This window comes from Pteronotus mesoamericanus, unplaced genomic scaffold (assembly GCF_021234165.1).
Source record: "Pteronotus mesoamericanus isolate MK-2021 breed Mesoamerican mustached bat unplaced genomic scaffold, CSHL_Meso_final contig_164, whole genome shotgun sequence".
NCBI lineage: Eukaryota > Metazoa > Chordata > Mammalia > Chiroptera > Mormoopidae > Pteronotus > Pteronotus mesoamericanus.
The window spans coordinates 423408-448016 of record NW_026555065.1 but is presented as its reverse complement, the minus strand read 5'-3'; the positions used below and the strand labels follow the sequence as shown (position 1 = coordinate 448016).

The following is a 24609-nucleotide window of genomic DNA, read 5'->3' as shown; positions in this document are numbered from 1 at the left end:
AATTAAAATTAGAAAACTATACAATGATAAATATATTTGACCAGCAGTACTTTTTGGTTTAGTAGAAAGCATGTATAATGAAATGGCTGAGTTCAGTTTTGAGCAATGATTTTTTTTTTCCTGTTGTTATAGGCCAGAAAAAGAGACGTATTGCTAACACACATTTGAATCGTGAGTCCAGCCGTTCCCACAGCGTGTTCAACATCAAATTAGTTCAAGCTCCACTGGATGCAAATGGAGACAATGTCTTACAGGTAAATAGTCATGTGTGGAGCTTTTATTTTTCTAACTGAATCCTTAATTTTTGGAATTAGAATTAAGTCAGGGAGGTTTCATTGCAATGAAGATTTCCCTAAAACACCAATTTTCAACCAGTGTGGTACAAGAATTTTTAAAACATACAATACCTGACTAGTCAAGGACATTGACCTCTTTTCCTTTAGTTGTCAAATAAAAAATGATAACAGCCAGCACAACAATAGCCATCCAGTGTGAACGAATCAAAATTATACCTTTTTTTTTTTTTTTTTTTTTTTTGTCAGATCGGCAGAGCAATGTAATTTTTGGTGTGGCACAGAGTTTTAGTAATTAGATTGTGTGCCATGAGATGAAAAAGGTTGAAAGTCGCTGCCCTAGAATTAATAATATATGTAGGGGATGGCTTTAATTGTTCCATTAAACATGTTGTTCTAGGAAACTGGCTATTGAATCTTAGAACCTGGATTTTTGCTGTGAAAAAGGTTTACAAATCTTCATAAATCTCTTTAATAGAGGAGATACAATAAGAAAAATGTGTAAGTTATTGTTTTATCTCTGAAGGCTCACTTTGAATGTGGAAATTCTGTTAATGGTTTTAAAATGTCAGCAATTAACATGCCAGGGTAGGTATAGTTTAGGAGATGGTCAATTCTAAATTGTTCTCTTGGCTGATAGGCCAGTCGTGCTCCCCCACCCCCAATCTGCTGGTCACTGTTTATTGCTGGGCCTGTCACGTTAGAAGGCTAACATCAATTAGTAACCGCATTTGAGCCCAAATATAAATGATCTCATAACTTTAAGCTATTAAAGTATAATTCCATTCAAAATGTATTATGAAACTGGTATCATGAATGTTTCCAGATGGCAGGAAGAGATGGTATGGCGTGGTACTGAAGGCCTCTAGGATTTGAATTCTGATACCTATTAATTTACTAGCTACCTGACCTAACTAATAAAGTCCTCATCATGTTGAGAGGATTAAAGAACGTAGTGCATGGAAAGTTCTTAGTCCCATGTTTGGCTTATAGTCAGCACTTGATAAATGTTAGCTAGAAAATGCTTTTAAGTCCCTTTCTCAGTCCCCGGCCATCTTGGCAGCTGCTCTTGGTTGGGGGCCGTCCCACACCTACGGCAGGAAGATGGTGGCCAGAAAGAAGACAAAAGAATCAGTGGAGTCAATGAACTCGAGGCTCCAACTTGCTATGCAAAGTAGAAAGTACATGCTGGAGTACAAGCAGACTCTGAAGAGGATCAGATAAGGCAAAGCGAAACTGGTCATCCTCTCCAACAACTGCCCAGCCCTGAGGGAACTAAAATAGAGTGCTATGCCATGTTGGCCAAGACGGAGGTCATCACCAAAGTGACAACGATACTGAATTGGGCACAGCGCGTGGAAAATACTGCAGAATATCACGCTGGTATCATTGATCCAGGTGATTCTCATATCATTAGAAGCATGCCAGAAGAAACTGGTGAAAATGAAGTCCATACAAACCTTATTTTAAAAACAGAAGGGAAGGGAAGGGAAAGTGCTTATAAGTCAAGCTTCCATATACACTGAATTTCCTTTGAATCACATCTAACATTACAGTATCAGTTATGAACCTCTTGATTTTCATTTCTCATAAAAATTCTTAGCCTATTTTGAAATTATTAGATTATAAAATTACTAAATATTTGCTTATAGAAAATTTGGGGATAGCCTTGTTCTAGACTCACTATTTAGCAGATATTTATGGAGCTCCTGCCAAGTGCTAGGCACTGTGCAAGCTGCTGGAGGTGGTCATTAAAAGGCAGAGTCCCTGCACTCAGCAGAATTCACAGCGTAATGTAGAAGACCAGACAATGGGCAAGTAACCGTTAATGTCTTGAGTGTATTTATCATACGCTTAGCAAACTTTTCCCCCAAAACTTGTATCCTTTGCCCCCACCAGTGCATTTTGTATTGTGCGAATATTATATCTGTAATACAACAATTTGTTAGTTTGAATATATTTTTAAAACATTGTAAATGAGTTATAACCCATGTCATGTTATTGGCATTGTGATCTTCCCTTCAGGAAAAAGAACAAATCACTATAAGCCAGTTGTCACTGGTAGATCTTGCTGGAAGTGAAAGAACTAACCGAACAAAAGCAGAGGGGAACAGATTACGGGAAGCTGGTGAGTACAGTGTAGTATTTATCTATTGCCACAACTTTTAAAAGCTTGCAGTGCTAGTTTATCACCTGCTTACTGATAGAAGGTTTAAGCATAATTGCCTACAGTTTCATAATTTACAGGCTAAGTTTAGTGGTTAGTGCTATTCCTTTAGTTATGCTGATTTGTTATCTATTACAATGCAGTGATTTCTTTAAGAGCATGGAAAAGTAACTAAAGTAAATACAAATTATATTCATACTGAAAGAGTCTACTGTATCTATTGCTGGTATTGTCAGTACCGGGTCCTTACAATGAAGTTATGTAACAGTTATTCCAGCATTCATATTGGTAAAAATTGGCTTCTGGATGTAGGAAAAAATCTTTTAACACAGAAGCCGATTGAAAGGAAATCTGTGATTGTTTTTTTTATTTATTCTTTCATTTTGTGTTAGCTATTCAAGTTATGTTTTATGTTAATAACATTCATGGAGTACCTACTGTGTGCCAAGGCATTCATTAACACAGATATAAAGGGTGGAGCCCTGCCCTGCAGAGCCCAGTCTAGTGCAAGAGGCAGGCAGATAATGAGACTGTTTCAGTAGAAGATGATGGAAGTGAGCGCAAGGTACTATGGGAGTACAGAGTAGAACTGCCTCATCCAACCTGAGGAGGGGCAGGGGAGTGGGGATTGGAGGGAGAATTCATGGAATTGACATTTAAATTGAGCAGTGAGCTCCATGAAGAAGGGTGGGGCTAAAGGCACCGTCCCTGGCAACCACTTGTAAACAGACCAGTCCGGAGAGAACGTGGCAGCGCCGAGGCAGCTAAAGTGGAAGGTGTGGGTTGTAAACTGACAAAGAGGCAGGAGAACAGGGCAAGGTCATGAAGGCCCTTGTCTATCATTAAAATACCTGAATTTTATCTTCAGGGAATAATGGTGACCACCAATTATTAAGGGATTATTGTGTCTCATAGTTTCTACTATACGTGGGCTTGATTTTTCTTTTTTTACTGATTTTTTTTTTCTTGAGAGAGAGACACATCAATTTGTTGTTCCACTTATTTATGCATTTTTTGGTTGATCTTATGGCTGCCCTGACCTGGCATTGAACCCACAGCCTTGGCGTATCAGGGTAACACTCTAACCAATTAAGCTATCTCACCGAGGCATGGGCTTGATTTCTTGATTCTGACTTTCCAGGATTGTATCATACTCATTTCTCAGATGAGAAAATGGGTTGGAAGAAGTCATTTTCCCAAGGTTGAACTCTCAAAACTTGTATCTTTCTACCATTATATAGTCTCCCCATAAAGTCAATGAAGGATTAGTCTTTTAGAAAGATCATTTTCTCAGTATAGAGAATTAATTTACCAGGGGCAAGTCTAGAGATGAAAAGCAATTAGGAGCATTTCACTATAATTCGTATGATTGGGAGGCAAAAATCAGACAAAATTGAGAGTTAGTTAGGAATTAGGTCCCCCTGCATGTGGAGAGTTAAGAGGAGGAAGGTCTTGATTGAGGAGAAGCAGTTTGAGGTGCAGGTATGGCAGTTACTGAATTTTGTATTAGATATATTCAAATTTTTCAAATGGAAATGCCTAGTAATTGAATGCAGAGGTACATGGATTTGGAAGGTGAAAGATTTGACTTGCTCGAGGTTTTTAAGTTTAAGTTTTGCCAATAGAGAAATGATAGAGGCAATGGAAGACTTGAGATTATTCATGAAGAACAAATAGGAACAAGTTGAGGGCAGAGCCTTGAACAAGCCCTTGATGATTAATTTAGAGAGCCTGGGAAGGAGACAGAAGATAACTTACAGGAGTATGGAATGACTACAAAGTATACACACACACGTTATATATGTGTATACAGTAGTCCCCGCCCCTTATCTGCCATTTGCTTTCCATGGTTTCAGTTACCTGCAGTGAACTGCGGTCTGAAAATATTACATGGAAAATTCTAGAAATAATTCATAACTTAGAATTTTGCACCGTTCCAAGTAGCATGAAATCTCGCACTGTCCCACCTATGACCCATCCACATTGTGTATGCTATCCACCCGTTAGTCACTTAGCAGCCACCTGTTATAAGATCGACTGTCCTGGTATCATGGTGCTTGTGTTTAAGAAGCCCTTACTTTACTTAGCAATGCCACATTCACATAGTTTTTATTACAGTATATTTTTATTAGTTATTCATTTCTTACTGTGCATAATTTATAAGTTAAACTTTATCATAGATATGTATGTGTAGGAAAAAACAGTATATAGGGTTTGGTACTATCCATGGTATCGGACATCCACTGGGGATCTTGAAACCTATCCCTTGTGGATAAGAGGGGACTTCTGTGTAATAAGATAGGGAATCTGGAATTCATATCACAAGAGGAAAGATTAACCTTGATGGGGAAAGAGGTGTAATTGGATTGGGGAGAAGGTAGAAACCTGAGGGTTCTGACTCTTAAGAGGGGAAAACAGAAAGGACTGTCATTGTTAATATGGATGAGGAACTGGTATGACAAAAGGTAGGGAGTGAGAACTAGGAGAAAAGAAGACCATGGTTGGGGCATATGACAAGCCTCGAGGTCCCGGAGATGGTGCAGCCCTGGGCGATGTAGTTCAGGCCGTGGCCATGGCTGTGCAGCTGCATCGGTAGGGAAACACAGATTTACTGGAATTGAGGTCGGGGCCCTCTGGCAGCATGTTAGAGTGACCCTTCTCACAAATGCTGAAGTGACCCGGGAGCTGGCATGTAGGAGGCACGTTTGAAGGCAGCCACAAGGAATTAGGAAAATATTGTCGTCCACCCTCTCCTCACCATCTTTGTGTAATGTCAGGCTTTAGAAAGCAAGCAACTTTTACTCAAAAAGACTCCAGAGCTACAGGGGGAAGCATTACCCTTATGAGAAAATAAAGGTAAGGTTGCAGGGCCTTATGCCATGGGTACAGGGTGAAGCCTGCGGGCCATTCCCGGAATATATTTCTGAATGTGTGACATAAAATGTATAGGGTGATGAAGGAAACCAATTAGAATGAGATATATTTTTTAAAAGTATTCTTAAAACATTTGACATACAGTGATTTATGTGCTGCTTTACTAATGCCTTAAATAAAAACCCACCAGCAGATCTAATAACTACAACTACATAGTTTCAAAGTAGCAATGAACATAAATATCTTGAGATTAGCAATAAACTGTTAAGTGCTATAAAAACCGATGTAATTTATTTCCCCATCCAAGTATGCAGACTCCCCGAAGAGAACCCAAGGACAACATGGACACCTGGCCCCTAGGGAGAGAGTTTAATGGGTCCTTCTGTGAGAGGATTTAGGGAAAGCTATTAGCAAAAATGGGTTCCCGAGAGCACAGTGGAAGAAGAAAGGACATTGGGAGTTGGGGTAAAGGAAGGTAAATCACCAGTCATGGAGTATTATGGGGGCACAGATGAGCCAACATGTGTTCTGAGAGGCAGCCAAGGATGAAAGCATGGTAGAAGTAGTCAACCTAAATCAAAGTCCCAAAATGAACAAATTCTTAAGTACTTTTGGGGTCTGTGCAGGTGAGATCTCCTACATTATTGGGTGCTTGATTAATCTGTCAGACCTGCCTGGGTTCAGAAATCCAAGCAAGAGTGGTGAAAAGTAACAAGTATGCCACCTAAGAAATACTTGTTATTTTAGACAGAGAGGGGACAAGAGTTAACTGGATCCTAAGACACTGTTAGAAACAGGAGCCTCTCCGGGAGCAGGAGAGAGATTTCAGTGTGGATGGAGCCAACTTGTAGCCTGAAATGATCATGCTTTAGAGATAATATTTTATATGAGGATATTAAACATCTACATCTAATATATACTCTTTCACAGAATTTAAGATTTGGAAGAAACTTAAGATTTGAAAGAAACTTAATGGGTCACGAAGTGTAGTGTTGCATATAGCGGGGAGTTCTTTTGATAGAATCCCTGAAGGATGGTGCTTAACCTCTCCTAACACACTACTTTTAAAATGCTTTAGAAATACTGCTAGACCCTGCATGGACAGCTCTTTCAACTGAGCCACTAAAATTTGTTATTTCTATCTAATAGTTCAGTGCAGTAGGGATTTTATAGGCAAATGGACCACACTCTACCTACTCTTGTTTTCAGATGTCTTCTATGTATATTTTTCTGTCAGGTAACATTAATCAGTCACTAATGACGCTAAGAACTTGTATGGAAGTCCTGAGAGAGAACCAAATGTATGGAACTAACAAGGTAAGCAACAGTCTTTCGTTCGTATAGTTTTATTTGTGTGCCTTTTTTTGCCTTAGGTATTTATTTGGATTTGAATGTATTTCTAGATGGTTCCATATCGAGATTCAAAATTAACCCATCTGTTCAAGAACTACTTTGACGGGGAAGGAAAAGTACGCATGATTGTATGTGTGAATCCAAAGGCTGAAGATTATGAAGAAAGCTTGGTAATTTTAATGTATATATTCTATACAGTCTCAGAGTTTCTGCAGAGAAAACAACTTTATAAGTATGAAGAATGACAGTTTGAATATTTTAAAAACTGATGTGGCACCATCAGTTACAGAGATGAGCTGATGCTGGTGGTTAATATTGTTTCATTTAGTAATTTCTGAGGAAGGACTTGGATGTATTCATTTGTAAAAACACACACACAAAACCAACTCCATTTGTTTTGTATCTTAGCAAGTCATGAGATTTGCAGAAGTGACCCAAGAAGTTGAAGTAGCAAGACCAGTAGACAAGGCAATATGTGGTTTAACACCTGGACGGCGATACAGGAACCACGCTCGGGCAGGTCCAGTTGGAGATGGTATGGTCTGGGGTTAGATCATTTGCCCACGGATGAGTCTGTGTCCCTCTGTTTTTAATCTATTTCACATAAGAGAACTGTTTACTTTCCTTCCCCTCAAGAAGCAAGTGCACCAAAAAATCTGAACCAATGTATAAATGATATTTCTTTCATTACATATAACTTTTTTTGACAGCTAATTTTTTAAAACATTTTATTTATTTTTAGAATGGGAAGGGAGGGAGAGAAACATCAATTGGTTGCCTCTCATACATGCCCCAACAAGGCATATGCCCTGACGGAATGGAAATGGCGACCTTTCGCTTTGCAGAACAACGCCCAACCTACTGAGCCGCAGCAGTCAGGACACAGCTAATTTTTAAAGAAGTGTGATTATGACCACTCAAGAAAGTACATGGTTGATTGGACTGGGGCTGTAATCACAGTGTTAAACTTGTTTATATAAGCTCCTTCTCTCCTAAGTAACTTTTTATAATTTTTTTTTTAATTCAATACAGAACTGCTGGTTACAGAAGTGGTTTTACAGAGTTTTCCACCTTTGCCATCCTGCGAAATTTTGGACATCAATGATGAGCAGACTCTCCCTAGGCTTATTGAAGCATTAGAGAAACGCCATCAGCTACGACAAATTATGATTGATGAGTTTAACAAACAATGTAAGGACAAAAAACTGTTTGCAGTCATTTTAACTCCAGAAATTTGCAATGAATCTGAGTTCTGTGGTGGGATGGATCCTTAAGGAAGGGTTATTTTGTTTCTGCACTTTATAGTCTTCTAGGCATTGTTTAATGAGTCTGACAGGAACTTTTTCACAGCTCTTTTTTTCTTTAAATTAACAGTGATCTACACAAAGGAACAATAGCTACTTTGTAGTTCTTACTAGTTACTTATTTGCAAGGTACTTGACATATATTACATCTTAATAATAGTACCCTTTGGCAAATTACTTAATCCTCTATTTCTTAGTTTCCCTGTCTGCAAAATGGATAGGAAAATTGTAATTGTTCCTACCTCAGAGGGTGTTATGAGAAAATGTATGAAAATCTGTAGAAGAGTGAACAACCTGGTACATAGTGCTCAGTGAATGTGTCTGCTATTTTGAGCATCGTCTTCAATTCATTTTAACCTTCACAAGAAAAGGTGTGAGATAAGTGGTATTTAAATTCCCATTCTGAAATGGGCTTGGAAAAATAACTTGCCCAAATCACTTATCTAGTAAGTGGTGCACTAGGAATTCAACTTGGATCTAACTGTTCCTCAAATGAATCTACTATTATTTCTGTTTTTGCATTTGTTCTGAAGCAAATTATTTACCTGTAAGGGCTGGGAAGGGAATGTCATAGTGCAAAATGAAAGACTATATAGTATTGGCTAATAAAAGTTTATTGCATTGGTTATTTTGGAATTGGAGTAAACAAAAACCTGCATGCTTTTGTTTCAGCTATTACTTTTAAAGCTATGTTGCAAGAATTTGACAGTGGTGCTTTAAATAAAGAAAACTACATTCAAGGAAAACTAAATGAAAAAGAAAAGGTGATCTCAGGACAGAAATTGGAAATAGAACGACTGGAGAAAAAAAACAAAACTTTAGAATATAAGGTTGGATTTGTAATTATTTTAATGGCTATTTTACTACTGTTCTCTGACTTAGCCCTTATGCTGTCCTGGCCTATGAACGCTGCTTACTGAGAGTTATCACTCAGTTATTTACTTATCTTCATCCCACCCGCCCAAAAAAGAAGTGTGAATGAAAAGCATAAAAGAGATATTGTATTCTTTAATTTTATAAGTTAGATGTTAGCAGTGGAAGGGAATGTTTTCTGGTCCAAACAAATGAGATTTCTAGAGGTTAGTTTTGGTTATAGCTTGGTTTTTGTACTTATTACTGGATAATAATATGTTTATTCCCTCATTTACAGAGGGTCATTTAGGGGGAGTGCTCATTTTACAGAGAAACTAATTTCAACGAATACAGTATTCTCTATTTCCAAAATAATCTTAAAAATAAAATTTTAGGCCTGAATTTTAGGGGAAAGTAATTTTTACATTAAGTTATTTGTAACTTAGTCTTTCAGTGAGGAACTTGTTTAAAAGTTCTCATTTCTAGGAATGGAGGTGGGAATTCAGATGAAATTTTAGAGGCAAATGTTTTCTCTAGGATTTTTTAAAAATATTTTATTCACCTTTAGAGAGAGAAGAAGGGAAGAAGAAAGAGAGAGAGAAACATCAATGTGTGAGAGAAATGTCCACCTGTTGCATCTTGCACTCCCCGCAGCTGGGGACCTGGCCTGCAGCCCAGGCATGTGTGCCTTGACTGGGAGTCAAACCAGCGACCTTTTGGTTCACAGGCTGGTGCTCAGTCCACTGAGGCACACCAGCCAGGGCTCTCCATGATTTTTCTTTCCATAACTATATTTGCATAAACAAATTATAAAAGAGGTTATTTTTTAGCTACATGAAATATTTACATACCAAATATCGAACTTAATGGTCTGCCTTCCAGATTGAAATTTTAGAGAAAACAACTACTATCTTTGAAGAAGATAAGCGCAGTCTGCAACAGGAACTCGAAGCCCAGAATCAGAAGCTTCAGCGACAGTTTTCTGACAAACGCAGACTAGAGGCCAGGTTGCAAGACATGGTGACAGAAACAACAATGAAGTGGGAGAAAGAGTGTGTGAGTGTCATTCCTGTAGTACTTATCACAAAGACAGGTGATATGTTTCAAATTGTAGTGTTTTGAATGGCTGTACTTGGTTAGGGCTCTGGTGGTGGTAACAATAGTTAACAGTTCAGTTAATTCCTTTCTCTGCCCTTGGAATTCATTAGCATTATGAAATATAGTTATCTCAGGAAGAATTGGAGAACTATCATTTTTAGAAAATAGTGTTTCAGTAATCTGGTGTACTTATTTGGTGTAATTGAATTAGAATGTATATTGGCATTGGTAATCTGTAAATTGCTCTTGATAATCTGTAGGAGCGTCGAGTGGCAGCTAAACAACTGGAGATGCAAAATAAACTCTGGGTGAAAGATGAAAAACTGAAACAATTGAAAGCTATTGTTACCGAACCCAAAACTGAAAAGCCAGAGAGACCCTCTCGGGAGCGGGACCGAGAAAAAGCTACTCAAAGATCTGTTTCCCCATCGCCAGTGCCCGTAAGTTATGTGTAGTTGCGTAGTAATTTAGACCTTGATAAAATTTGTTCAGATTAGGTTATTAGTTCTATGATAATAAACTTTTTATTTTATATTACTTATATTTCTCAAACTTCTATTTAATTTTTTAATTTAGTATGAATACAAATTTAGTACAAATAATTATAATATTATCTTCATGTGTTAAATTGCAGAAAAGTAATGAATTGTTTCTCTCAGTTTTTCAGTCTTGCTTATTAATTTCTTTTCAATTCTTTTAGCTTTCTGGTAACTATATTGCTCAGATTTCCAACGGCCAGCAACTCATGAGACAGCCGCAGCTGCATAGACGCTCTAACTCTTGCAGCAGCATTTCTGTAGCATCCTGCATTTCGGAGTGGGAGCAGAAAATTCCTCCGCACAACACACCTCTCAATGTCACATCCATTGCAAGGCATAGGCAGCAGGAGCCAGGACAAAGTAAAACTTGTATTGTGTCAGACAGAAGGCGAGGGATGTACTGGACGGAAGGAAGGGAGGTGGTTCCTACATTCAGAAATGAGATAGAAATAGAAGAGGATCGATGCCACAGGGTTAGTGCCAGTATTATTTTAAAGCATTATAGCAATAGATTTTAATCTTGTGTTTTTGTAACTTGGTTCAGAAAGTTGGACAAAAAGTTGGTTAAGCTCAAATATAAACAAGGTCTAATTTTTATGTTAATTTGAAAGATCACATCACCCCAAAATGAGGCCCAGCTCTTCAGCTAAAAAAGCCTAAAAACATTTGGCAATAGAAATACGCCCTGTGTTCAGCGAACACAGGGCAGCCGGTGCATGCCAGTGGGACCCGTGCTTTTTAGTTGCATAAGCTAATGAGCATGTGAGTATGATTGTCTTAGAGCACGTTTTCTTTTGTCTTTTTCCCCAATTAGTGGTTTGTGGGGTTTTTTTTTTCTGCTTTTGAGCTTTCACTTTTAAAACTGTTTTCCAGCTTTTGAAAAATCTCAAACCCAGTGAAAAGTTGAAAGAATGTACAGTGTCATCTCTTCCCCCTTACCTAGATTTACCATTGTTACTTTTTATAGGTAACAAGCATTTTTTTCTTTGAACTTTTGAAAGTAAGTCATACTTCATGACATGAATAAGGACATTGTCCTGTATAACCACAATCTCCATCACACCTGAGAAAGTTACCGTTAGCTTTGAATAAATATCCTCTAATATACAGTTCGTGGTTACATTTCCCCAGTTGTCCCAGGAACAGCTCTTCTTTTTTTCAATCCATGATCCTGTCAAGGTGAATGCACTGCATGTGTTTGTTGTCTCTAATCTTTTAATATAAAATAGTCCCCTCTTTTTGAATATTCATGATATTCACTATTTTTGAAGAGTTGAGGCCAATTTGTATTGTAACTACTGAAGATTTGCATGCCTAACAAATTGCTTTTAATCTCAAATTCTTTATTTCAGTTTATAAGAGTTCTGCCTCATTTAAGGGTGTTTTTAAAAATTCACAATTATATTTTCTCCTTAAAGATGAAGGTAAATTTCCCTCCTGGGATCTGAATAAATGAACCAAGTTACTATTGTGAACTTACATTTAGTAAAATTTTAATACATAGCTCTTTTAAAATTTTTCTTCTAAACAAATTAATCTTATAGTAACTATTTGCTTTAGGTTTTCTTATATAATTCAGTTTCTTTCAGGTGGCTCTCATTCCTGATTAATAAGGAATGGTGGTGAATTACAGGTTTATACCAAGGCAACAGAGATTTTTAAAGTCTCTTAAGTTATATACTTTGCAGATATTGCTTTAAACCTTTTTAGGGAGCAAATTATGGTGACTGGTCTTTCTGATCAACTCTTGTAAATCCCCTTTATTTTATGAAATCTTATAGACACAACTATTCAAGGCTTGCTTATGCCTGGTCAACATTAATTTAATACCTAATTTGGCTAGGAGATATTTAAGAGGATTTACTAGAGATCCTTGAACTTCTCACTTCAAATCAAAATCTCTAAGAAGTGCAGCAGAAACATTTAGGCTAGTATCTATGCTTCTAGTTTGTTGGTCAAAAATTATGTTCAGTGGACTGGACTTATACTTCAAAAATTTTAAGTACTGTTTACTTCATAAATCGTAGTAAATTGTAAGGTCTATCATCTTTCCAAAGCTTATTTCAGAATGTATTTAATAGTACATGTGTTCAAGGAAACTATCACTTTTGCTAAAAGGTAGATTGTGAGAGCCAGACTGTCTTGTTCAATGTTACTTGAGCCATTTTAACTGTGGAAAGTTTCCTGCTTGCTGAGAGGCTTGGGCATCTTTAGGGGCAAACCATGTTGCCCATGTTTGTTTTTGTTTTTAAGATTTTATTTAATTTTTTAGAGAGAGAGAAAGGAGAGAAATATGGATTGGTTGCTTCTTATAGCCCCTGACCCACCATGGATGGAACCTGCATGCCAGGCATGTGCCCTGACTGGCAATCAACAGGCGACCTTTTGCTTTGCAGGATGACACCCAGCCAACTGAACCACACCAGTTAGGGCAGTATTGCCCATGTTTTAACACTGTTGTGATGTCACTGGTGCTTCATTTGTTTTTTCTAATTATATAGGGAGAATGCTTTTAGTTCTCCAGATACACGTTTTGAAGCTGAGATCTTCATACTTGACCAGCTATGGAGGATCTGGCCTGTGGCAGACTTTCATTTATGTCCAGTTTTACAAACAAACATGTTTGCAAAATACCAAAGATAATTCATTGCCTCAAACTACTAACTATCTCTTATATGGGAAGTATTTTTTCTTAGGTTGAATGTTGAATGACATTTGACTAGAAGCAACTAGTTTATTTATTGTATGACAGAGACTGATTTGATACTATATTCTTTATTTGGTTCTTGGAACCATTTATGAAATGTTTTGGAAAAAAATTAGTTGGTGTGTTATAGCTATTGTTGTATTTGAATTTTTAATGAAGTTTAGAAATTTTAAAATTTCAGAAAGTACTCAGAAGTATTTTATTAACATTCTTTAAATCATTTTATACATATTCTTAATTATCCCTTATGTTCTTTAGCATTTTGTACTATACAGCCCAATCAGTTTTTATATTTTTTTTGTCTTTGTGTAAGAAGTGTTTTCTCTTTTGTTTAGAGGCCTATGAGATGTTTAGATTTTTACTGTTGTTATTGACATTTTTCACATAGTTGTGGGCCTAATAGATTATCTCACAATAGCAGGCACAAATACAGGTTTTTGATTGAGAATGCGAAATGAATTATTTGTCTTAAATACCACCTACATAGGAAAGACTAGCAGCATTACCAGAAATTTTCCTTCCATTCTTTGTTGAAAGGGACGCTCCCTGGTAGAATACATAATATACAAGCTGGTGGTAAAAGATGTTTGTTGGTTTTGTGTTTAAAATCAAAGAGGATATTTAAATCATTTGAATACCATATTTAGCTTTTGAAAAGGTTCATACATTTGTTTGATGTTGTCACAAACTAATGTAGCCAAACCTGCTGCACTTCTAAATACCCCTAAATTAATTCTGGGTTATGCTTGTTTCTTGATTCCTTTTAACTTGATCAGAACGCACCACCACTTCGTCTCCGACACAGACGATCACGCTCTGCAGGAGACAGATGGGTAGATCATAAGCCTGCCTCTAACGTGCAAACTGAAACAGTCATGCAGCCACATGTCCCTCATGCCATCACAGTATCTGTTCCAAATGAAAAGGCACTAGCTAAGTGTGAGAAGTACATGCTGACCCACCAGGAACTAGCCTCCGATGGGGAGATTGAAACTAAACTAATTAAGGTAAAAACATATTTACACAGGGAGAAAAAATATATTCAGAACGTCAACAAAGAAACCATGACACACAGGAAGTGTCTATCGGAACATAAATGGGTATCTGATATAAGCGCTTTGTTAGAAAACTAAAGTAACTGCTTCGGGTGTCAATGTGTAAAACTGGGACTAAATTTGCTTTCTATTGAATGAATCTTAAATTCTCAGTTTTGTTAGGAATTCCAGATTTATAATCTACTTTGAATGAGTGTATATTTAGTTTTAACCCCTACTTAAAAAGTAAACCTCAGCAAAAAACTACCTTCGCTTTCTGTCAGTTCAAGATAAAAAGTCCACATTAAAATTTGACCTGTTAAAATTATTTGATATCAAGCTACCCAAAGCCCTTTCCCTTCTGTCGATAGGAGATTTTTCCCCAATGATCATAGCGAGTCAATGAATAATCAAGGGAAGTAAGAGACAAGACTGGAAATTTTTTTTTTCATTTCACATTTAATTTAGAGGATGGTTCTTATTGTAACTATAGTTTCATATAAGACTGTACTGTCCTTTGAATATGAGGGTGGTGGCACAGCCAGAGAGGAAAGTATAAAGCCTTAAAACATTTAAAGATTTTCTGGTCTTAAGCATAGTTTTTGTATTATAAGTCAAATGAAAAAGTATAATTTTCGGCAATTAATAATGTTACTGATTATATTGCATTGGACTTCTTTTATTTAGTGAGCGATATGTACTCAAATTTCTAAAGTATTTAAATAGTACATACCCAGCAGCCCCAATTGGACACTATCTAGTTTTGGGGATGGGAGTTTCCATAAAACAGTAGTCTTAAATTAAGTTTGAAATATATATATATGTACGTTTATCATTTGGATGTTATCAAAGTGTAATGGTGTTCTCTTTTGGCTCTAGGGTGATGTTTATAAAACAAGGGGTGGCGGGCAATCTGTTCAGTTCACTGATATTGAGACTTTGAAACAAGAATCACCTACCGGGTGAGTGATCATCAAATGTATCTCTTTTTTGACTGCCATTTTCTTAAATGCTCATTCTCAAGGAACAGAATAGCATGTAAAATGTATCATTTATTCTCTGAATAAGTGTAGTGGTATTTCCCTATTTCCAATATGTTTTCTATTAGATGCAAAAATAATTGTTGTATCATGTTTTCCCTTTTTCCATAGTCGAAAACGAAGATCTTCCACAGCAGCACCTGCCCAACCAGATGGTGCAGAGTCTGAATGGACCGATGTAGAAACAAGGGTAGGGGTAAAAATTAAATATTTGTCTGATTAATAAAATTCAGGATATCATATTTTAAGCCTCACTGCTGTTGTTTTTCATGCTCTTTGAAGCAGCTGCAGTCTGATCTCACATTGCCAGTGCAGCCTGTAGGCATTTCCTAGCAAACCTACGAAGGTATTTATTTGTATTTCTTCAGGTGGTTGGCTCAAAGCCCCTCTTTTCAGTGTAGTCAGATAGGGCCCAAGGCCCAAGGATCAAGTCAGAGAGCATCACCCCAGAACAGCAATTTTCAACTGGTGTGTCACACGAATTTTTAAAACATGAGATACCTGACTATTTAGTCAAGGGCATTGACTTCTTTTCCCTTAGACTATCAAATTTGAAAAAACAACAGCCAACACAACCAATAGCTGTCGGTGTGAATGCTCTGTCTTAAACCATAAATATAAAGGCCATAAAATAAGAGCTGCATTTTATTGGTCATGTTGCCAAATAAGGTTTTATCTGATTGGTTAATTTGTAGTACCAGAAATCCTTATATACAAGTATAGGCACCTGGTTTTTTAAAAAGTTACTTTGGAGCAAAATAGGTAACTACTATTTTTATATTTTTCAGTGTGCTGCAGAATTTTAGTAATTAGTTTATGTGTGCCAGGAGATGGAAAAGGTTGAAAATATCTGCCCTAGAATAACAGGAATTCACATCAAATAGATGGGAATCTGCCAGAAGCAGAACTTTCCTGTGGAACTGTTATTCCTAATGAGAGGTTCATATGGAAAGAGTGTGGAAAGGTGGGGGCTAGGGGAACAAGCTTTGGCCACTAACTTTCTCAGGAACTCCTTTTCCTTATCTACACTGGGGAAATTGAGCTGGATGATCTCTAAAGACCATTCCAGATCACAGTCTTTGTGGTGTGTGTCAAATACACTGCAAGTATCTGGTATTTTAACAGGTACCTGTGCTAACTACAAAGCAGTGTTGGATTTCACCTTGGTGGAACCTATCTGAACAGAATTGTGTTTTATAGACTGCGAGAGGAACTGATCTTTTCCTCTTCTGTAATTTTCCTATCAGTGCTCTGTGGCTGTAGAGATGAGAGCAGGGTCTCAGCTGGGACCTGGATATCAGCATCATGGACAACCCAAGTGAGTTCTGGGTAATGGGGGCCTTTCTGTGCATGTTTTCCCTCCAGTATTTGCACCATCACTCTTCCTCCCTATTATCCACTTTCTTTAAGAAGACATAAGTGGTTTTTGTTTACCCCTTGGAATATCTAGGCCCGTCTGGCAGATTGCAATAGGCAGCAGTGCTGGGGACCTCAGAAGGTTTGATAAGAGGAATTAGAGCTGCAAGAACAGGAGGTGATAGGTTATTGACTCACTCTTGTTCACATTTCATCAGTGCTCAAAGTTTTTGGAGACCAAACTGAGATTACCTATGAGGAGGGGAAGCTAAAGGCTTTAGTCAGGGATAGCAGCTCTTCCTGTAATTCATTCTTTCCTAACATGCCTCTTGGTTATAGGAATTAAGTGTTCACCAAAGTAATACAATGCTGGGGTTTATGGTTGGGAAAGGAATCATACTTTAACCTCTTGTATTAAACACATACCCAAGAATCTGACCCATTCTTTTGCCATACTAGTAAAACTCCTTCTTTTCAAATACCTACTTATATAAGGCCGTGTGTCTATTTTTAACACCTATATCTCTTAGGCAACTTGTAAAATCATTGCAATGGGATAAAGATGGGAAATCCTGTCTTTTAAATTTAATACTAGGTAAGCATACTTTGTAACAGTTATTTGCATTCTCAGAAGGACTTGAACTTTTCCCATGATAAAACCAGGAAATCTCTTAAAGTCCTCCTAGAGATTAAATTGCTGCGATTGTGTTATTGATTGCAAAAGTCAACATTAAATGCTGTTTTTTTTCATTTTAGGCGCAAGAAACCATGAACTGACGGTCTCAGTGATGAAAGAACATTTCCACTGTGTTGGTGATTTGTCCAAAACCGTGCCAGGAGTCTTCTGAGTCATCTTGTAGAAGTCCAGCTTTGTTGATTATATGCCTTGCCATATTTAATATTTGTAGCAGAGAAAGACCCCCTTTTCTCATTGCTGTATAAACTTTTTAATAATGCTATTTTTTGTATCTTTCTTGTACACTTACACTAATTCATGCAAGCGTTTGTCTTGGGTGATTAAGAAAGAATGTATCTAGATCAGTTTATTTTTTATTTTTGACTTCCAGCTCTTGCCTGAATATTTCTTAAGGTTTTATAAACAAAACAAATGCTGCTACTGGTTAGCTGCAAAAATGCACTTTACTAGTTGACAATTCAAGCTTTCAAAATAAAGATGTCAGTGACTGGCCAATACTGAAACCATTTTAGGAAGTTATTTTGAATTTTGTGTGTACATATTCACTTTCTGATACTTAAATATGCCAAAAGAATTGAAATAAAAAGCACTAAGAAATACGCAGTTGTGTGACAGTCATAACATTCACAGCACCCAGCATTGTGCCTAGCATTTAGTTGGCACTCATTTGTGGGATGAATTAAAAAGTGGAATGAAATTCAAAGAAAGCACTAGAGGTTTCTCACATTGGGGCTACTTGATTTAGCACATAAAAAAATTACTTTGAAATGGGGTGTTTCCCCTGCCTAGAACCAGGGACCCAACTCGTATGTATAACCTGCTGGTATGCCATGGCTCAGGAACAATCCTTAAGAAACAGTGTTTGACCTAGAATCTCCCCCAATCCTTTTTTCTTAATTCAGTTGATTTGCCAGGGTTTCAGAAGCAGCGTTCATAAATTACCAAGTATCAAAAATTTTAATTCTTGATATGTAACTTAAATCCATATAGAAAAAGTAAAGAGTGATGTCAGCATCGTGGCAACATAAGTCCTGTTTTTCTCTTCCCTTTGACTTACAACTAATTAATTGGTCATTCATAGCTGAAAAAAAGGGTGCCTGCACATTACACCAGAACATACAAGAGATTTCTACCTACATGTGCTTCAGAAATTAGGTAGATGGGACCTCAGATGGGGCTTTAGATCCAAGGGAGTCAGTGAGGCTGTCCCACACCCACCTGCAGTGGTTAGGAGGTGGAGTAAAAATGGACAGTGCAAAACAGGTGGATACACAAGGGGGAGAGCATTTGTGGAGGTCCAGCCAATCTGATGGGAGAATGAGGCACATCATCAGATGGGATAGAAACCTGTTTGGAGGCGAGGAGGCCTGGCTCAAAAACGTACTCCCAAGGGGACACTGCAACAAGCTGGGCTTTCACCAGCAGTGACAACAGCTACCTCTCACAGGAGGTGGAAAGAAAGTATTGAGTGACACCATGAGCTCTGAGCTGGAGGCACCCATTTCTCTTCAGTCACAGGAGTTTCTGAGGGACCACATGACTGGGTGGGAGGACAGGAAAGGGAAGGTGGGTGACAAAGATCAAAAAGGGCACTGAAAGAACCATTGGGTTTCATCAGGAGGTCTACATGAACCTCTGAGAGTACCCCCATTAGAGGATGCCCCTGCCAGACTGGGCAACACAAAGCCCTAGGTGCTAAGTCCACACTTAACTCTGCCCCAGATTTTTCTACACATTTTTTTTTTTTAATTCCTTCCAGAGTGCAGCCAGCCCCAGAGCCAACTCAGGAAAGGAGAAACCAAAAACTTGAGCTATTTCGCCACCTCCTGGAAAATAAAAGGTTCCTAATTGTCAGTCTGTGAATTTTTTTCCTTTATTTTTATTTTTGGGGTGGCATCCCACACACCAAAAAGCTGTGCGTTTGATTCCCAGTCAGGGCACATACCTAAGATTGGGGCAGGTATGGGAAGCAATCAATGTTTCTTTCTCTCTCTCCCTCCCTCCCTCTCTTTTTTTAATTGTTGTTCTATTAGAGTTGTCCCAATTATCCCTCACTGTTCTCCCTTGCCCCACCCATGGCCCGTCCTCCCGCCCCCCCCCCCCCCCCCCGCGTCAATCCCGACCTTGTCGTGCATGTCCATGGGTCATTTATACTTTGTTGTTTAACTAGGTCCTTCCCCTTCTTTACTCCTTTATCCCTCTCCTCCCTCCCTTCTGGTCCCTGTTAGTTTGTTCCTTGTTTCCATGCCTCTGGTTCTGCTCTGTTCATTATGTTTCTGTTGTAGGTGAGATCATATACTATTTGTCTTTCACTGCCTGGATTATTTCACTTAGCATAATACTCTCCAGTCCCATCCATGCTGTCACAAAGGGTGGGAGTTCCTTCTTTCTTTCTGCTGCATTGTATTCCATTGTGTAAATGTACCACAATTTTGATACACTCATTTACTGATGGGCACTTAGGCTGTTTCCAGCACTTGGCTATTGTAAATAACACTGCTATGAACATTGCGGGCCATGGGTATAATCCCAGCAGTGGAATTGCTGAGTCAAAAGGCAGTTCCATTTTTAGTTTTTTGAGGAAATTCCATACTGTTTTCCACAGTGGCTGCACCAGTCTGCATTCCCACAAACAGAGCACTAGAGTTCCCTTTTCTCTGCATCCTCACCAGCACTTGTTTGTTGATATGTTAATGATGGCCATTCTGACAGGTGTAAGGTGGTATCTCATTGTGGTTTTAATTTGCATCTCTCTGATGGCTAGTGATGTTGAGCATCCTTTTATTTGTCTATGGGCTCTCCGTATGACCTTGGAGAAGTGTCTGTTCAGGTCCTTTGACTGTTTTTTAATTGGATTGTTTGTCTTCCTGGCCTGGAATCATATGAGTTCTTTATATATTTTGGAGATCAAACCCTTGCCCAAGTTATCATTGGCAAGTATGTTTCCCCATACGGTTGGTTCCCTTTTCATTTTGATGATGTCTTCTTTAGCAGTGCAGAAGCTTTTTAATTCAATGTAATCACATTTCTTTATTCTTTATTTCCCTTGCCCTACATGGTATATTGATGAAAATATTGTTGTGTGGGATATCTGAAACTTTACTGCCTATGTTTTCCTCTAGGACTTTTATGGGTTCACGGCTTATATTTAAGTCTTTTATCCATTTTGAATATATTCAGGTGTATGGTGTAAGTTGGTGGTCGAGTTTCAGTTTTTTGCATGTACCATTTCAGATCTCCCAGTACCATTTGTTGAAGAGGCTATTTTTACTTGATTTTATGCTTCTGCCTTCTTTGTCAAATATTAAGTGACCATAGAGACAGGGGTTTATTTCTGGGCTCTCTATTCTGTCCCATTGATCTATGTGTCTGTTCTTATGCCAGTACTAGACTGTTTTGATTACAGTGGTCTTGTAGTATAGTTTTATATCAGGTATTGTGATCCCTCCTGCTTTGTTCTCCTTTCTCAAGATTGCTGTGGCTATTTGGGGCAAGTATAAGAATCAACCAATGAATGCATAAATAAGTGGAACAACAAACTGATGTTTGTCTCTCTCTCCCTTTCTCTATCGCTCAAATCAATCAATAAATTTTTTTTAAAAATGACCCATCCATAGCCTGTTTATAAGAGATTCACTTCAAATCAAAAGACAATACAGACTGAAAGTGAAGGGGTAGAAAAGAAAAGTAAGCTGGGGTAGCAATACTCATATCAGACAAAAATAGACTTTAAAACAAAAAATGTAAAAAAAGAGGAAAGATATTACATAATTATAAAGGTGTTAATCCAAGAAGAGGATGTAACAATTGTAAATGTCTACATACTCAACATAAGAGTACCTAAATATATAAAATAATTGTTAATGAACATAAAGGAAAAAATCCTTGTCATTAAACTAATGTTAAGGGTTTTTAATATCCCACTCTCATCAATGGATGGATCATCCAGACAGAAAATTAATAAGAAAGTAGTGGCCTTAAATGTTACATTAAGCCATATGAACTTAATAGACATTTATAAAACACTTCATCCCAAAACTGCAGAACACACATTTCTTCAAGTGCATATGGAACATTCTCCAGAACAAATCACATATTAGGCCACAAAATAAGCCACAATAAATTCAAGAAGACTGAAATTATCTTTCCCAATCACAGTGGCATGAAAATAGAAATCAGTTATTGGAAAAAACCTGAAAAAAATAAAAATACATGGAGACTAAACAACATACTAGTAAACAACCAATGGATCAAAGGAAAAATAAAAAAACTATCTGGAAACAAATGAAAGTGCAGACACAACTTTTCAAAGTTTATGGGATTCAGCAAAAGCAGGCCTACCTCAAGAAACAAGAAAAGTCCCAAATAAATAATCTAACTCTAAACCTGAAGGAACTAGAAAAAGAAGTACAAACAAAACCCAACCCAAACAGAGGGAAGAAATAGTTAAGTTCAGAGCAGAAATAAACAGGAATTTTTTAAAACAGAAAAGATCAATAAAACTAAGAACTGGTTCCTTGAAAAGATAAACAAAATTGGCAAACCTTTAGCCAAACTCATCAGGGAAAAAATAGAAAGACTCATTAAAGAGTACTATGAACAACTGTATGCCAACAAACTTGATATTCTAGAAGAAATAGAAAAATTCCTAGAAATATATAACCCTCCAAGACTAAACCAGGAAGAAATACAAATCTAAACAGATTAATTACTAGCAATGAAATTGAATCAGTAATGAAAAAACACCCCAAAAATAAAAGTCTAGAACCAGACAGCTTAACAGGGGAATTCTATGAAACATTCAAAGAAAAATTAATACTTACCCTTCTTAAACAATTCCAAAAAATTGAAAAAGAAAGAGTACTTCCAAGCACATTTTATGGAGCCAGCATTACTCAGATACAAAAACCAGACAGACATTACTAAAAATGAAAATTACAGGCCAATGTCCTTGATAAACATAAATGCAAAAACTCTCTACAAAATATTAGCAAACTGGATTCAATAATACATTAACAGAATTATACATGATGACCAAGTGGGATTCATCCCAGGAATGCAAGGATGGTTCAACAGCCATAAATCAATCCGTGTTACATCATATTAATAAAATAAAGGATAAAAACTATATGATCATCTCAATAGATGTCAAAAAGCATTTAAAAAAATTCAACATCCTTTTATGATAAAAACTCTCAACAAAGTGTATATAAAAGGAACATATCTCAACATAATAAAGGCTATACATGACAAACCCACAGCTAATATCATATTGAATGGTAAAAATTTGAAAGTTTTCCCTCTAATACCAGAAACAAGACAAGGATGCCCACTATCACCACTTACATTCAACATTTTATTGGACATCTTAGCCAATAAAGATAAAAAGTAACAACATCCAAATTGGAAAGGAAGAAATAACACTCTCACTATATGCATATGACATGATATGGAAAAACCTAAAGACTCCACAAAAACACTATTAGAATAAATTAATTCAGTAAATTTGAATGATACAGAATCAATATACAGAAATTAGTTGTGTTTCTATACACCAATAACAATCAGAAAAAGAAATTAAGAAAACTATGCCATTTACAATTCCATCAAAAAGCATGAAATACTGATAAATATATTTAACCAAAGTGGTGAAACACTTGTACTCTGAAAACTATAAGACATTGAAGAAACTGAAGAAGGTACAAACAAATGGAAGGATACACTTTGTTCATGGATGGAAAGGATTATTATTGTTAAAAAGTCCTTACTACCTAAGCAATATACAAATTCAGTGCAATTCCTATTAAAATACCAATGGCAATCTTCTCAGAATTAGAACTAAGCCTAAAATTTATATGGAACAGGAAAAGATCCCGAATCGCCAAAGAAACCTTGAGAAAGAACAAAGTTGGATGCATCACATAACCTTATTTTCAAAGTATGCTACAAAGCTACAATAATAAAAATTATGTGGTACTGGCATAAAAAGAGATATATATTGATGGAATAGAATAGTAAGCCCAGAAATAAATCCTCACTAATATGGTCACTTAATCTATGATCATGGAGGCAAGGATATACAATGAGATAAAGAGAGCTTCTTCAAAAAGTTGTGTTAGGGCTCTCTTTTCCTCCTGTTCAACAGACAGCCATGACTTCCTGTGCAATGCCAGCCATAACCCTGAGAAATGATGGTGAAATTTGGAGTTGAACAGATTTGACTGTATTGCGCAGTTGGACCCCAGGGCTGCTTTTAATTCCGACAAAATGGATATTGTCACTATCAATGGCCCTTTCACTGATCTAAACTGCGTGGCCTACATGTTCTAGTATGATTCTACTCATGGCAAGTTCAAAGGTACAGTCAAGAATGAGAACGGGAAGCTTTTCATCAATGAAAGTCCATCTCCATCTTCCAGGAGAGAGATCCTGCCAACATCAAATGGGGTTATGCTGGTGCTGAATATGCTGTGGAGTCCACTAGTGTCTTCACCACCTTGGAGGAGGCTGGGCTCCCCTGAAGGGTGGCACCAAGAGGGTCAGCATCTCTGCCCCTTCTGTGGATGCCCCCATGTTTGTGATGGGTGTGAACCATGGCAAGTATGACAACTCCCTCAAGATTGTCAGCAGTGCCTGCACCACCAACTGCTCAGCCCCTCTGGCCAAGATCAACCATGACAACTCTGGCTTGGTGGAGGGACTCATGACCACAGTGTGTGCCATCACTGCCACCCAGAAGACCATGGGTGGCTTCTCTGGGAAGCTGTGGCGTGGTGGCCGAGGGGCTGCCCAGAACATCATCCCTGCTTCTACAGGCGCTGCCAAGGCTGAGGGCAAGTTCATCCCTGAGCTGAATGGGAAGCTCACTGGCATGGCCTTCCATGTCCCCACCCCCAATGTGTCAGCTGTGGATCTGACCTGCCACCTGGAGAAAGCTGCCAAATATGATGACATCAGGAAGGTAGTGAAGCAAGCATCAGAGATACCCCTCAAGAACATCCTGAGCTATATATACCGAGTACCAAGTTGTCTTCTGTGACTTTAACAGTGACACCTACACCTTCACCTTCAATGCTGGGGCTGGCAATACCCTCAATGACTATTTTGTCAAGCTCATTTCCTGGTATGACAATGAATTTGGTTACAGTAACAGGGTGGTGGACCTTATATTTCACATGGCCTCTAAGGAGAAAGAGTGGCCTGGACCACCAGTCCCAGCAAGAGGAAGAAAAGTCCTCAGATGCTGGGGAGTCCTTGTCCCAAATAAATCCCCCAACACACTGAGTGTCTCCTGA

The 24609-nt window shown here is 37.7% G+C and overlaps 1 protein-coding gene and 2 pseudogenes across 1 annotated transcript in view; all 3 read left to right on the top strand.

The window, feature by feature from the left end:
• KIF23 (kinesin family member 23) overlaps nucleotides 1–17389 on the top strand; it is a 28472-nt gene extending 11083 nt beyond the window's left edge. Inside the window, exons 10-24 of the mRNA XM_054565672.1 lie at nucleotides 133–254; nucleotides 2319–2421; nucleotides 6572–6651; nucleotides 6738–6857; nucleotides 7096–7222; nucleotides 7720–7878; nucleotides 8664–8821; nucleotides 9726–9899; nucleotides 10202–10381; nucleotides 10642–10953; nucleotides 13964–14194; nucleotides 15101–15183; nucleotides 15373–15451; nucleotides 16509–16579; nucleotides 17374–17389. Of these exons, the coding sequence (XP_054421647.1) occupies nucleotides 133–254; nucleotides 2319–2421; nucleotides 6572–6651; nucleotides 6738–6857; nucleotides 7096–7222; nucleotides 7720–7878; nucleotides 8664–8821; nucleotides 9726–9899; nucleotides 10202–10381; nucleotides 10642–10953; nucleotides 13964–14194; nucleotides 15101–15183; nucleotides 15373–15451; nucleotides 16509–16579; nucleotides 17374–17389 (2015 nt within the window). The remainder of the gene's footprint in view (nucleotides 1–132; nucleotides 255–2318; nucleotides 2422–6571; nucleotides 6652–6737; nucleotides 6858–7095; nucleotides 7223–7719; nucleotides 7879–8663; nucleotides 8822–9725; nucleotides 9900–10201; nucleotides 10382–10641; nucleotides 10954–13963; nucleotides 14195–15100; nucleotides 15184–15372; nucleotides 15452–16508; nucleotides 16580–17373) is intronic.
• On the top strand, nucleotides 1398–1819 carry LOC129064131 (60S ribosomal protein L30-like; annotated as a pseudogene).
• A 1401-nt stretch (nucleotides 17390–18790) lies between the features above and the next one.
• LOC129064435 (glyceraldehyde-3-phosphate dehydrogenase-like) lies at nucleotides 18791–24609 on the top strand (annotated as a pseudogene).